We start from the raw sequence: 13642 nt of genomic DNA, 5'->3' as shown, positions 1-13642 counted from the left end.
AGGGTAGTCATGGCTTTTTAGAGATGGGTCTTGTTTTGACTTAGACACTTGCTCGGCTGCCTGACCAGCTGACTCTTGGAATTGAGACCAGGAAGTAGAGAATCTGGTAGGTCCCCCTGAGATTGGCAGCTGCTGGTAGATACATCTTCTAGCAGCCGCCCAGTGGGCATTTCATTCTGGTTGCATCGACGATGTCAGAGTAAGTTCAGCCTAGTATGGTTGCATCTGATGCAACTGCACCAGGCAAGTGGTTAAGGTGCCTTCAGAGGTGTTTCTTTTCTCCATACTATAATGATGAGATGTATTTTAGCATTTAATGTATATACTGTATAGATTTAATTTCATGTATATTAAGATATGTGGGACCCAAAACAGAGCAGTTACCGTATAGTAACATGTATATAAATATTCAAAGCAAAAACCTGCTAAACATGTAACTCCAGAAACCTTGTGAACATGAGAAATGTCCGTTCATTAGATTAATGTAATAATTTATTGGTCAGAATGACATTTAGTACCATGATTGGTGACACACCATAATTGTTTACAGCATAATTAATCATAATTTACAAACACTGAGCCCAAAACATTGTGTGGTGCTCATCTCACCCTGAAAGCCGTCCCGAGGTACACACATGCTATATACAAGACAGAAATGTGGTGTTGTCTGGACGAATGTTGAACAGCACAATCATGGAATATTTCCCTGCTAAAGTGCCAGGACGTTGTTTTATTTGATCTTTAATTTTTATCATCAAAGATGGGAGAACATGTAGCAATTGTAGGTGGTCTAGATGACCCAGTCAGCGTCGTCACAGTCCTGGGCCACCAGAGCGCCAGCAGATATGTGATCTAGCTCCTGTGAATGCCCTATAAGCTGACTATACAAAAGATGTGAGAGCAAGCAAGCGTTCATACAGATTAAATTCAGAATCAAGCACCCAAAACACTTCAACAAAGCTTACTAAACACCCTGACACCCTAATACAATGTTAGCGAATGGACCTGTTTACACAAGCATTTGCTGTACATCATTCTCTGCATGGTTCACATTGGTCAACGCCTGGTAAAATACAATGGAGGGTACTTATGTATTATCTGGGCTCCCATGTTAAATGCACCCCATTTTTTCATACCCCTACTATCCAACTACGCATGGAGTTGATTTTATATAGTGTGGCGAGCGCAGCGATCCACCGTGCCCGAAGCGTGACGAGCGGACGCGGTCTCATAAGAAAAACGGGAGTCCAGATATTACATAAGTACCCAATGGAGTTATATGGAAAGGCTCATTTAGTGCCTGAGACCACCATGGTACACAAAGCTACAGTACTTAGCCCGCCCAATAGATTTGTAATTCACCGGTGGCTGCTGTGCAGGTGTACAGGGGGTTTGGTGGATTGACTGTGTGCATAATGCGCCAATATATCGGGCATCGGCTGAGTGGCACAGCTGACACGATATATCTGTGAATTAAGCCGTTCACAGATATATCGCTGGTACACACTGGCTGATGGTCCATTGATATATCGGCCACAGAGCTCCTGCGATTGGGAACGGTTTCTGTTGGTAAAACATACTGTATACTCTTACTTTGAGGAATGGAGCCGGTTAATAAAGGAAGTACTCTGCTGAAACAAACAAAACATCAATAGGATTAAGTGCTCAAACTACGTAATTACATCTTTAATCAGTTACATAGCTTTGATTGGAAAACTACCACATACGTATAACAATTAATCGCCAATTCATTTCTTATTCTGTTACTGCATTTTGGAACCATTAAGTGGGATGTACGGTACTTATTCTTCATCCTTTGTATAAAATAGGGCATACGCTGTGGTCTTACAGGAGCTGTACATAACTGGCTGCAATGCAGAAGTCCCTGCAGTTCTGGTGTCTATTATAACTGAGCCTGTTGGTCAGGTGCTACATTTAGTATATACACGGTATAAACCCAGCACACATTTTTCATCTCCTCCAATCAATATAAAGGGTGTCACTGATCACTGTTTTCCTGTAGGCCTATTTTGCACCAAGATTTCTAACCAGATGGCTGACTATCATGTATACTGGGTGCTGCATTCTTGTTATAGTCATTAAAACTATAGAGCATTAAAAATGTGCTAGAAATCCTAGTTCAGTTGCTGCCGGACTTGTTACTTTGCACATTTGGAAGTAAAGCACATTAAAGAAATTAACTGCACCAGGGCAATACCTTGTTGCAATGTGATTTAACACCTGGGGAGAGATCTAGATTTGGTTGGGGTCTTTCCCAACTAAAATTTCGGTACTTGTTTCCTAGCATGGCGCCCACGATATTAAGTTGTATGACATCGCATCGCATGCCATATGCCCGCATGCGATGCGATTTTAAATTGTATAAGCCCCTATACGATTTTTTATTGTATTGCACCCTAATGGGTTCTTACAATGTTAAATGCACCCCCACTATCAACGCCAACACGAAGCGTGGCGAGCGCAGCAAGCCCGCGAGGGGCGGCGGTACGCGTCCTCCGACCTTTTCATACCCCCACTATGCATGTCGGCGTGAAGTTGATTTTATATAGTGTGGCAAGCGGACGCATTTTACTTTACATGTATTCCGCGTCCCCACGCGGGGCTCACTGCGCTCGCCAGACTATAATATCAACTCCACGCCGACGTGGATAGTGGGGGTATGAAAAGGTCATAGGACGCGTACTGCTGCGCTCACCGCGCTTCAGGTTGGCGTTGATAGTGGGGGTGCTTTTAACATTGTAAGCACCCATTATGGTGCTTATACAATTAATTATCTTATAGGGGGCACTTAACATTGAAAACACCCATTAGGGTGCTTATACAATTTTAAATCGTATACCATTGTATATGGCATACAATGCGATGGTATACAATTTAAAATTGTATAACATCGGCTGCCATCGCATCGCATACCATTGTATGCCTTATGGTATGCGATGCGATGGGCGCCGTGCTAGGAAACAAGTACCAAAATTTCAGTTGTTTCCCTGCACAGAAAAAAAATCTAACCATTTGCTCATCGTTCAATATAGTTTGCTCTGAATACAGGGTTAGATTTTTTTTTTTTTTTTGCTATTCTTCCAAATAAGAATCGGGTCCATAATGCAGAAAAGTAACCAGTGCTGAGGCCTGCAGCATAGCATTGTGGGTAACACCAGCAGCTTCCCACGTTGAAAACATTCAAATGTGGATGTCGCCCGGTTTCTGAATGAATGATGCATTTTCCATTGCCCCCGATAAGTGTCCTTTCAGTGGGCACAAGTAAGTGCGGACTGCTAGCGCCATTGGTTATGGTGTCATTGGAATCCGAATGAACATGTTCTCTTGTTATGCCATACATCAGTGGGTATGGGGCTTAAAAACTTGGGTGTGTTAAGCATTAAAACAAGATCAGATACTAGATTACAGGGGTATGGGTCATAAAGTCAACTCACTTTAGGTTGACATGCATTAGGTCGACCATGGAACGTTGACATAGCTAAGGTTGACAGGGTCATAAGGTCGACAAGCATTAGGTCAATAATGGGAAGGTTGACAGTCAAAAGGACGACATCAAGTTCTTCGTCCCGTATGTCGACATCAACTCGCTTGGTTGGCTGAGCTAATCATGCTTTGGGCACGGTGCCTCACTGCGCTCGCACACTATTTTGTGCTCCCACCACGCTTTAGTATGAAATGGCGCTCTGCTGCCTGAGAGAGTTGGACCATATTTCCAAACACATAAACATATACAAGACAATCCACAATTGTCAAGACGCAACTTAATATGTTTAATAAAAATTGTACGTCCTTTTTTGAATTTCCCTCCTCTCCAAACGTGGATGTAAAGCGGGGACTCAAAGTGCGGGGGAACTGTCCATGTAAATACTCCGACCATGTGAAAAAGTGGCACTCAAATCGTATACATCACCTTCACCTCGCAAGGATGAAAGAAACCGAGATTGGCGTTTCTACTCCACATTGTTGTGTGAGTTTGGTATGCTATTGTAGACATTAATACACAGAGAATATTTGTTTAATATATAAACAATACATCACATTGTGTTTACATGGACAGTTCCCCAGCACTTTATCGAAATGTACATGCGGTCGAATGCTGTTTTGTGAGCATTAGATTTTTCTAACTGCGACTTTTCGATTTTTCTATCACGATTTTTTTTATTGTAAAGGGCATTCGATCAATCACATGATTGTATGCACAATTGTACACCAAAAAAAGCATTTTCGATGCGATTTATCAAAAGGCGAACTTCAAGGGAAATCGATCCCGTTGAATGCAATCGCACAAGAGTATGGGTAGCATAACTCAGACACCTGGCCCTTAATGTGCTGACACATTGTAGTTCCCTATCTGTGCGATCAAGTAGTCTGATATCTAAGTGAATGTTGATCACTCCATGACATAATGATTAAACAAACCTGATCGTTCCAGGCGCACCTGTCATAGAAGATCTGAAATAGAGGTTTGAGCCAAGAGCTGCTGATGCCTCTCTGTCATATATCACTTTTTCACATTTTGCTTCCTCATGTTATCTTATTTTTTGTTGAATAAATGAGGTTAATCTTTTTATGTATTATTTGCATATGACATTAGATGATTAGAAGTTGTAGGACTTTGTAAAGTTTATGGGATAACTAATTATAAGATCATTTACAACCACAGATATATGAGGGCCTGCACAACACATGCAATCATTATTCCTTTGCTGTTTTGTACAATGGACCCATGGTATGTTGGGCAAACACATAGGTTAGTGTATAAATATAATGGTGGCTGCAGAGGGACATTTTAGTCCATTTCTTGCTGACATTCTACTTAAAGGTACAAAAAAGTCTAATGAACATTATTTTTATACATCTCTAGTAACTTGGCCAAAACTTCCCTTCGTCCAGGGGCATATTACCCATGATTCAACATTTCTATGTCGGAGAATGATGATTACACAACTGACCTCCTGCCTCTCCCGCTAAGACTGACATCCTACTGACTGGTGCAATATTCACAAATGCAGACACTGAAGTTAAAATAGACAATCAAACCACAAGCTACCCAAACACACAGCGGTAATAGGAACAACTAAAACACAATACTTGTGAGGTGACGAGAACACAGACTTTGCTAACCTATGGCTCTGAGGCTGATGTTTAGTTACACATTCATTGAATGCTGGAACATGGAGTCCCAAAATACCAGGAGAGCCACAGATTGTGTAAGCCCACTACCATACCTCCCAACTGTCCCGCTAAACGCGGGAACATCCCGGTTTTTGGGGATGTTCCCGCGTCCCTCCTGCGTCTATTCAGAGGTGCAGTGGATGAAAACAGGTGCGGCCCTCATTTGCATACTCCACGCCCCCTTTTTGGGCGCTCGCACGGCAAAGCCTACTCTCTATATGGAAAAGTTGGGAGGTATACATTACAGAGCGCTAAGCATTTACTTATCCTAGCATTCACTAACAGGAGTCTATTCAGTGCTAAAAACTGTGTAAATGTTCCTGGCTCTCTATCGCCCTCTATATCAAAGGGGAGGAATCACATACAGTGATAAAATAGAAGGGTGAAGAATAGGGCTATGGTAGACAATGTCTAGGTCGACACCTTTAAATGGTCGACATACCCAAAGTCGATATTGACTAAAGATTGGCACAGGCTTATGGTCAACATGAGGTTTTCACGTTTAATTGGTGTCTATATCGACATGGACACCGTTTAAGCGTGCCGTGTTCCCTTGCATGCCCACTTGCACAGCAAAGAATTAAAACCTGTCTTTTGTTGAGAAAAACTATGTGAGAAACGCATGCTAGCCATGTCTATGTCGACCATAAGCTTGTGTCAACCTTTTGTCAATGTCAACCTTGGGAATGTCAGCCATTTAAAGGTGTCACTTTTGACCATTAGTGGAACTGTGGTACTTATGTATTATCTGGGCTCCCATGTTAAATGCACCCCATTTTTTCATAACCCTACTATCCAACTACGCATGGAGTTGATTCCATATAGTGTGGCGAGCGCAGCGAGCCCCGCGAGGGGACACGGTCTCATAAGAAAAACGGGAGCCCAGATATTACATAAGTACCGGAACTGTTGACCTAGACATTGTCTACCCAGTGACCACATACCGTAGAATAGATCATCCCTCAGTAGCTGGGATGACTGGAAATTCATTGTGGTGAGTGGAAATCTTGGGCGACATAACATGCAGGAAATTAGGGTAAAATGCTCATTGTGCCTCAGTTACATGAAGTACGGGGTTAGGGGAAAAAAGGCATGTTAAATGTTATTCAGAATTTTAGTACACCATCTAAAAGCGCATGAAATACAGTTTATTTTCAATTGGTTTTGAATAGGATTTATGTACTTCCATGCTGAATAGCCTTGTCAATGCCTTTTTGTTAGCCTTTTAAATCTTTTAAACCATGGGGTGAAGGGTCAACAGTCCACCAAACTTCCTCACTTAGCTGTATGAATAAGCATTTCCATGTTATGGGTTCATCTCAGGTCTCTGAAGAAAAACCGTTGTCCTGGGAGAAGATCTGGCTGTATCCAAACATGTCCTGCTTCTGGGGATCACATTACTATGTCTTATTAAAAAAGTTGAATGGTTGTTGTGTAGTAATGAATGTCCCCTCAGTCAGTGGCTGGATGGACTGTAGTATGGCACGAGACATGCTCAGTCACCCGCTGAACAACTGTAGTGGAAATCTGTTTGGCAGAGCTGTTCCTGGCTACTTCACATTAGACCACTCACGGCATCAGATATTTCCCCCCTTTTCCAGTCAAATAAATTTTACTTCTGCCATAAACTTTGTGCACTTGTGTAACGGTGGTGGTCACTCCTGGCGTTACGGTTTATGTTTGAAATGAGCTTCCACTGTAAAACAATCAAATAAAAAGACATAAAGTGAGACTAGAAAGCAAATGACTGCATTCAGCAAGAGACAACCTGATTGGATAGAAGTTCTAGTAAAATTGGTGCTAAATTGAAAAAAAAAAACACACCTCACATCTTTAGTAAATGAGCTTGACCCTATCATTTTTTTTCTGCACTGTCTTTCAAACATCCAGGGCTTATATCTGGCAAAGGTGGGAGATGACCCAAACAAAATGTTGGAATAAAATGGCGGGGGGTTACAGATGTGCTCAACCTCTATAATAAAAAATCAACCTCAATAAATTCTACATATAAAGAGCAATCAGTGCTATACTAAAACTCTTATTCTGGTTCATTCGCAAAGGCAAATTCCTTCTCAAATGGACAAAACCATAGCCCTTATTCAGATCTGATCGCATTACAAATTTGTTCTCAAAATGGGCAAAACCATGTGCACTGCAGGTGGGGCAGATGTAACATGTATAGAGAGAGTTAGATTTGGGTGAGTTATTATGTTTCTGTGCAGGGTAAATACTGGCTGCATTATTTTTACACTGCAATTGAAATTTCAAGCTTGAAAAAGCTGTAATTGAAGTGACAGCGAAACGCGTTGGTGTGTTTCCAGGGACCTGTCTGTGACCTGTTACTATTATCCTGCTGAATTATCTGGACTTGCACTTTATCCCCATATATTGGGAAACTTATCCCTCAAGCACTACTGCACTTTAGAGAGGATCCCCACTGCACCTTGGTCCTCACGGACTGGGACACCTCCAGAGAACTATATGAAGATTTACAATTGGAGCACCATTCCCTATACAAATACAGCCGCATCTTAGAGAGGATCCCCAAGCCACCAAGTCCCTCCACAGGATTGGGACACCTCTAGCAGCAAACAAAGGATTACAAATTGGACTCCCATATCTTCTTTCTCCAACAAATGCTGGGACTTTTGAGTGACCAGAGCAGGTTATTTTTCCAATCATTTATAGACAGGTCTACATGCTATAATTCTCTTTTAATTACCAATATTGTGTAATTTGATTGCTTCATTAAAAGAGCGCTTCATACCCCCCTCTTTCTTTGTACTCTTTTAAGGGGCCTGACTAACCCCTGTTGCAGCAGCTCCCATTGAGACAAACAGCCTTGATTAGCGCTCTATACAGTTTACTGTAATTTTTTTGTTCCCTCTCTACCATCTCATATCTGTGCTGCCTTCGTCTTCATCAGCGTTCTGTTGGTCTTAAATCATATTTAACGTTTGATGAAACTGCAGTGACTGAGATCATTCTCACCTGCATATTCTTGGGGAAGCATAGGCTTACTGAGAACTTTCTGGAAGGCGGAGATCCACTCCGAGCGGTCAGTGTCGCTCTCACATGTAAACAGAAACTTCCTGTCAGGAGTAATGATGGTGATGCCGTACTGCCAGTGATTTCCTTGGGTGGAAGCGGGTAGCCCCTCTTCTACCCTATAGTTGTTCTCGGTGCTTCCAATGAACACTTCTCCTCTGGCAAAGGCGTCCTGGGACAGGACAACACAGGCAGGTGTTACCAGGGACACAATACAAACACAATACATAAGGAAATGTAAAGTGCAATGTTTTACACTACATAATGTGTTTTCCAATACAAATTAATCAGAGTATGCAAAAACAAAAAGGAGTAATGAATATATTTTAAATAAAACATAAATGTTTGCCTGGAGTCATATTTATTAGCCATTTTTCCTTTTTTTTTTTTTAATTTTCTACTTTAAAGCAATAATTGATTCATGAATAATAATAATCACTTATTGTCTATAAACATTTCATTAATGCTTGCATTTGTCCTATAATACTCCACCCAAACCCCTTCTGATAATTCTTAATTGTGTGTTATTACCCCTTAGAACCTGTGGCCTAGAAGCAGATCCTGGCCTGATGTCACTGAGATGCTATCTGACGTGTGACTGGGACAAAACTTTCTGCCAAAGACCAGAACTGTGACCTATGACTAAGAATTAAGAACATGAAATGTGTAAGTCCCCTTTTTCTGAACTGGCACAATAATATATTAAGGTCGGGTGTCTCAAAGGTCCGGGGAAGGTATAGACTTCCTACAGTAAACTCGGTATGACTGCACAAAGCCCTGAAGTCTTGTATAACTCTTGCTTTTATTTTTGTATGATAACAAAAGTGGAGGGTGGGGGTCATACAATAGCCCTGTTTCCTATCTACACCACTTAATAGGCCATGATTGTGCCTGCTGCCTTGTGATTGGTCAATACTTGGTTTTGGTCACTGGATCATCTCTGCAATTGTCAGAAAACGACAGAAGAGAAGGACATGACTGCGATGACTTGATTTATAGGTCACTTCCCACTGACTTACAGCCCTTACAACTAAACTGCACCCGACTGGACAATATAAATAGGCATCCTTCTGAATGGTTACTACTACTGCTCGTCTTACTGGCCACTGGCACTACCAGGCACTTAGGCAATAATATTCCTAATTATAAATGGACAGTTTACTCGCCATTACCCATTAATAATACTGCTGTTAATGGAAAGATCTTGGCATCTTACTGGGGTTATCTTGCGGGGCACTATCATTTACTGTACATGTTATTTCTCCTTATTATATAATACGGGACATTGCTGGACATATTACTGCTATGTTGAATCCTAGGCAGGGGCGGGCTGCGGCCCGCGACCGCCTTACCTATTTCTGCACTGCCGGCGGCCATGTTCCTGTAGTCTTTTAAAACATGTCTGCGGCTACAGGAACATGGCCGCCGGCCTCCAAAGCTACGTGGAGGAGGGCCCGGCCGCCTGTTCCCTCTGATCCCCGGCAGTGGCAGACGCTGGGTATGGACGTCATGACGATTACGCCGGCCGCCCACGCGTCTGTAGAGGAAGGAAGTAGGAGCAAGCAGGCTGGACGAGTCGGGGACTGAGTTTGTATAATAATAATAATGCCATGACACCACAGGCTGCTTCCCCTTTATAATATAAAAGTAATGCCATGACACCACAGGTTGCTCCCCATGTATAATATAATAAAAGTAATGCCATGACACATAAATTATTATACAGGGGGAGCAGCCTGTGGTGTCCTGTTTTTATACAGGGGTGCAGCCTGTGGTGTCGTTATTATCTTTTTTTTTTTTTTATTAAAATAAATGGCACTGATGATTCAATGTAAATGTATCTATCTCTCATTCCTTTTTCCCCAAAAAATGTAACAGTGTAATGTGGGCTAGGTGAAATGAGGGAGATTGCTAGACTAATGAGGGAAAGAGGGAGATCGCTGCTATTTCAGGGAGTCTCCTGCAGAATGCAGGAGGGTAGGTAGATATGCCTAACATACAGTACCACACCTAGCAATAATATGATCTAACTACTGATACAACATAACTATCTCCTCATCACACACAGGAGAAATCCCACACACAGCTTTGTATCTTAGTCATCTCTCGTGTAATCTCTGGATCACAACCTATGACTAGTCCTCCAGCAATATCACACACCTTGAAGTGCCCATCAATCTCACCCCTCCCAGATACATTATTACCAGCATCCTAATTAAAACCCATTCTTACCAAAGGATCTTTGAAGTACATTAATCTTCTGTCATCCAAGGTGAACCATCTCTTTTTAAAACCTTCTGTATGCTAAAAATAAAACACATGTCAAGCCCACAATGTTAATTATGGATTAGAATAAGGAGATAATGTGAGGTTTTCAGGGCTCTGTGGGTGAGTAGGCACCAGTGTGATTTAGGCTGGCTCTTTCATAGCCACATTCAGTAGTATTGCCAATGTCATCCAAAAGAACACTGCGCTGCCTGGGTATAAATGGGGTATACTGGTGAATAACCAACATCTAGACCAGGGCTGGGCAACACCAGCCCTCCAGATGTTAATGAACTACACATCCCAGGATGCTTTGCATTAGTTTCAGCATGGCCACATAGCAAAACTAATGCAAAGCATCCTGGGATGTGTAGTTCTTTAACATCTGGAGGGCCGGTGTTGCCCAGCCCTGATCTAGACAGTCAAGAAATACCTGGGGTTAAATGTAATAGCCTGCGAGGTGCTAGAGGTGCTGGACTTTGTGCGAGTCTGCCTGTATTTTTAAAGCAGCAATCATTAACATGGCCAAACCAAATTGGTTTAAAAATATAGCCATTCTCACGCAAAGTCCAACACCTTCGGCAGCTTGCAGGCTATTACTTATAGTCGCTGGGATTATTTTTTTTTTTTAAAGTACACAACACATAAGTCAACCACTAAACATAATTGTTATACAACTCTCCTACATCCTATACAGACACAGAAGACTACATACCTAACATGACCAGACCACAATACAATTCTATTACTCTTTACACACAAACGACCTGCCATCTGAAAATTATGATAATACAATTCTCACACGCACACGCACACGCACACACACACACACACACACAGAAAAGCACTAGGCTAGCCATCTACCACTGCAGAGACCATTAATACCCCTTTCACACTAGAATCAAATTCCCAGGTTAAAGTTTTTCAACCCGGGAATTTGCTGAAAAACCTGGGTCTTACTGTGGTGTGAAAGGGTCAACACGGGTCTTAAATTCTGACACTCCGACCCTGCTCTTGTCCAGGCCCGGAATATGTTTGACCCCTATGTGTTTTTGCCTGGAAATTTGTTATTATGCAGGAAACAAAAGCAGACTACAATCGAATTGCCCAGGGAAAAAGATACATAGGAAAAAATCACAATAACTCCCCATTTAAAAAATATATATAATTTGGGGGATAAGTGAATTCCACCTAAAAGTGTGATATTTAGAAATTTGAATACAGTAGATACCAAATCAGAAAACTCCTGAGATTGTACAGAAATTACTATTTATATATATGTGTGTGTGTGTGTGTGTGTGTGTGTGTGTGTGTGTATGTGTATAATGTCCAAATTCCCTAGGTAGGGAATAAAGGAGCACTCACCAAAAGCTGTAAAAATCAATGTTGTGATTTATTTACAAAAGATAGAAAAAATAGAACAAGTGTTTACTTTGTGTGACCAAAACAATATTCCAACGTTTCGGTCCAGCTCCGTGGACCTTTGTCAAGGAGGAAGTCAGCAGAGTCAATGGTCATCCAGAAGAACAAGGGGCCGTCGGTGCACAGGTCTAGCTGCTTCAGCAGTCACAGACCTACTGACTCAGCGCCGCCCGACTTCCGGTCATTCCCGGGAACGGATGTCCGGTTCTCTGGCGAGCACCGGCCTCAGTGTATACAGTGAGATCTCAGGGGTGGTTCCCAATTTGGCGCTAATTGTAAGGGTATTTAAATCCGGGACTGGGCACCAATCCAATCAGATCTTGTCTACTGTCTTCTAGAGGGTGCTAAATAAATAAGAAGTCGATTCTGATTTGTTGCCCATAGCAACATCACATGTGAAATTGCTGTTATACACCTGTGGCAACGGGTCTGGTTGAAACATGTGAATCTAATCAATTACAGGTTTGGCCAAATACTGAAATGCCTATGTTAGAGATAACAGCCTTTTCCATTGGAATCTACACTTATACTGTAGTTGATGGTTCCGTTAGGGTATTCCAATTACCTTACCTTTGGGCCTGTTTTCTCCATATACCCCTCTTTGAGAAAGTTCCTTGTCAACTTTGGCACCAACTAGAAGAGAAAACAATGACCATGAGTCATAGTCATGACATATGTCTACCCTGACTAGGTCATCCTGGGTGTCTCCACAGTACAACAATAAAAGCGAAAGACCTGATTCAGATGCACCTGTGGCTTTATGCTAATGCCGCTACCAAGCCCTCGCTGGTGTACACCTGTGTGTAAACATGCTGGTGAGGCACCAGCATGTTTATTCGCTCAGAAATGGCTTGGTTGACACGTAGATGCCACCATCAGATTCAACACTGAAACTTGCCCCCTATAGTAGGTGCAGATTCTCTATATGACTATGTACTTGTTAGTAGTGTATTATGCAGTGCACACAGGGGGGCCGACACACTCACTAGGACAATATTGCGGTGCCATTGTCCAGGCATTTTGCACATGCTCAACATCAACAATTGCCGGGAATATGGCACATCTCCAATGCTCCTAAGTTGCACCTGCAACTCCACATATGAATATAGGGCCCAATTCAGATCTAATTGCTGGGCTGCGAATAATTGGAGAACAGCAATCAGGTAAGCGTTTTCTGGGGCACTTCCATAAAACACTGGGTTACCACCCCCAATGGTCGCAGGGTGTCAAGCACACTGCAAACACACTGCAAATGCTGGCTGCCTTCGCATGGACGGCTCCCGCAGGCACACAGTGTTTCGTGCGCATGCGCGATCTTCTGATAATCAGCAGCCCTGTGTGCATGTCGGACTATACATGTGCGCAGTGCGACTTAGAGGTTCACGCCGATGGAAAAAGTGCGTCCGACTCTGCACCTACAAGTTGTAAAGTGATCATTTTCAATTTGGCGATCATCCTGTAGAAGCAGGATGTTACTATCAAAAACATAGGGAAACTTACTGCGACATCTCCTGCACCAGGATAGGCAACCTGTAAGTAGTGAAACCGCGATGCTCGGATAGCATTGTACCAGTCAACAATCTCCTGTAATAAGAATGAATGCATAATAGTTACCCTGTAATAAAATAATTATTTCCAGACATCCTACTGTACATTGTAACAAGTTGTGTTGCAAAACTCTTGCACCATTTAGACGCTGCAATATTTCGGT

General features: G+C 42.3%; 1 protein-coding gene across 1 annotated transcript in view; it reads right to left on the bottom strand.

Moving 5' to 3' along the window:
• Positions 1-474: 474 nt before the first annotated feature.
• Positions 475-13642, bottom strand: part of ADAP1 (ArfGAP with dual PH domains 1) — a 138602-nt gene continuing 125434 nt past the window's right edge. The window contains exons 7-11 of the mRNA XM_083153130.1: positions 13432-13515; positions 12502-12564; positions 10477-10548; positions 8188-8416; positions 475-6892 (exon numbers count right to left, since the gene is read on the bottom strand). Coding sequence (XP_083009256.1) covers positions 6864-6892; positions 8188-8416; positions 10477-10548; positions 12502-12564; positions 13432-13515 — 477 coding nt within the window. The 3' untranslated portion in view covers positions 475-6863. The remainder of the gene's footprint in view (positions 6893-8187; positions 8417-10476; positions 10549-12501; positions 12565-13431; positions 13516-13642) is intronic.

Source organism: Crinia signifera, chromosome 7 (genome assembly GCF_055691185.1).
Source record: "Crinia signifera chromosome 7, ASM5569118v1, whole genome shotgun sequence".
In the NCBI taxonomy this organism is placed as follows: Eukaryota; Metazoa; Chordata; class Amphibia; order Anura; family Myobatrachidae; genus Crinia; species Crinia signifera.
The sequence above is the reverse complement of the archived record's forward strand: the minus strand, read 5'-3'. Positions and strand labels throughout refer to the sequence as shown.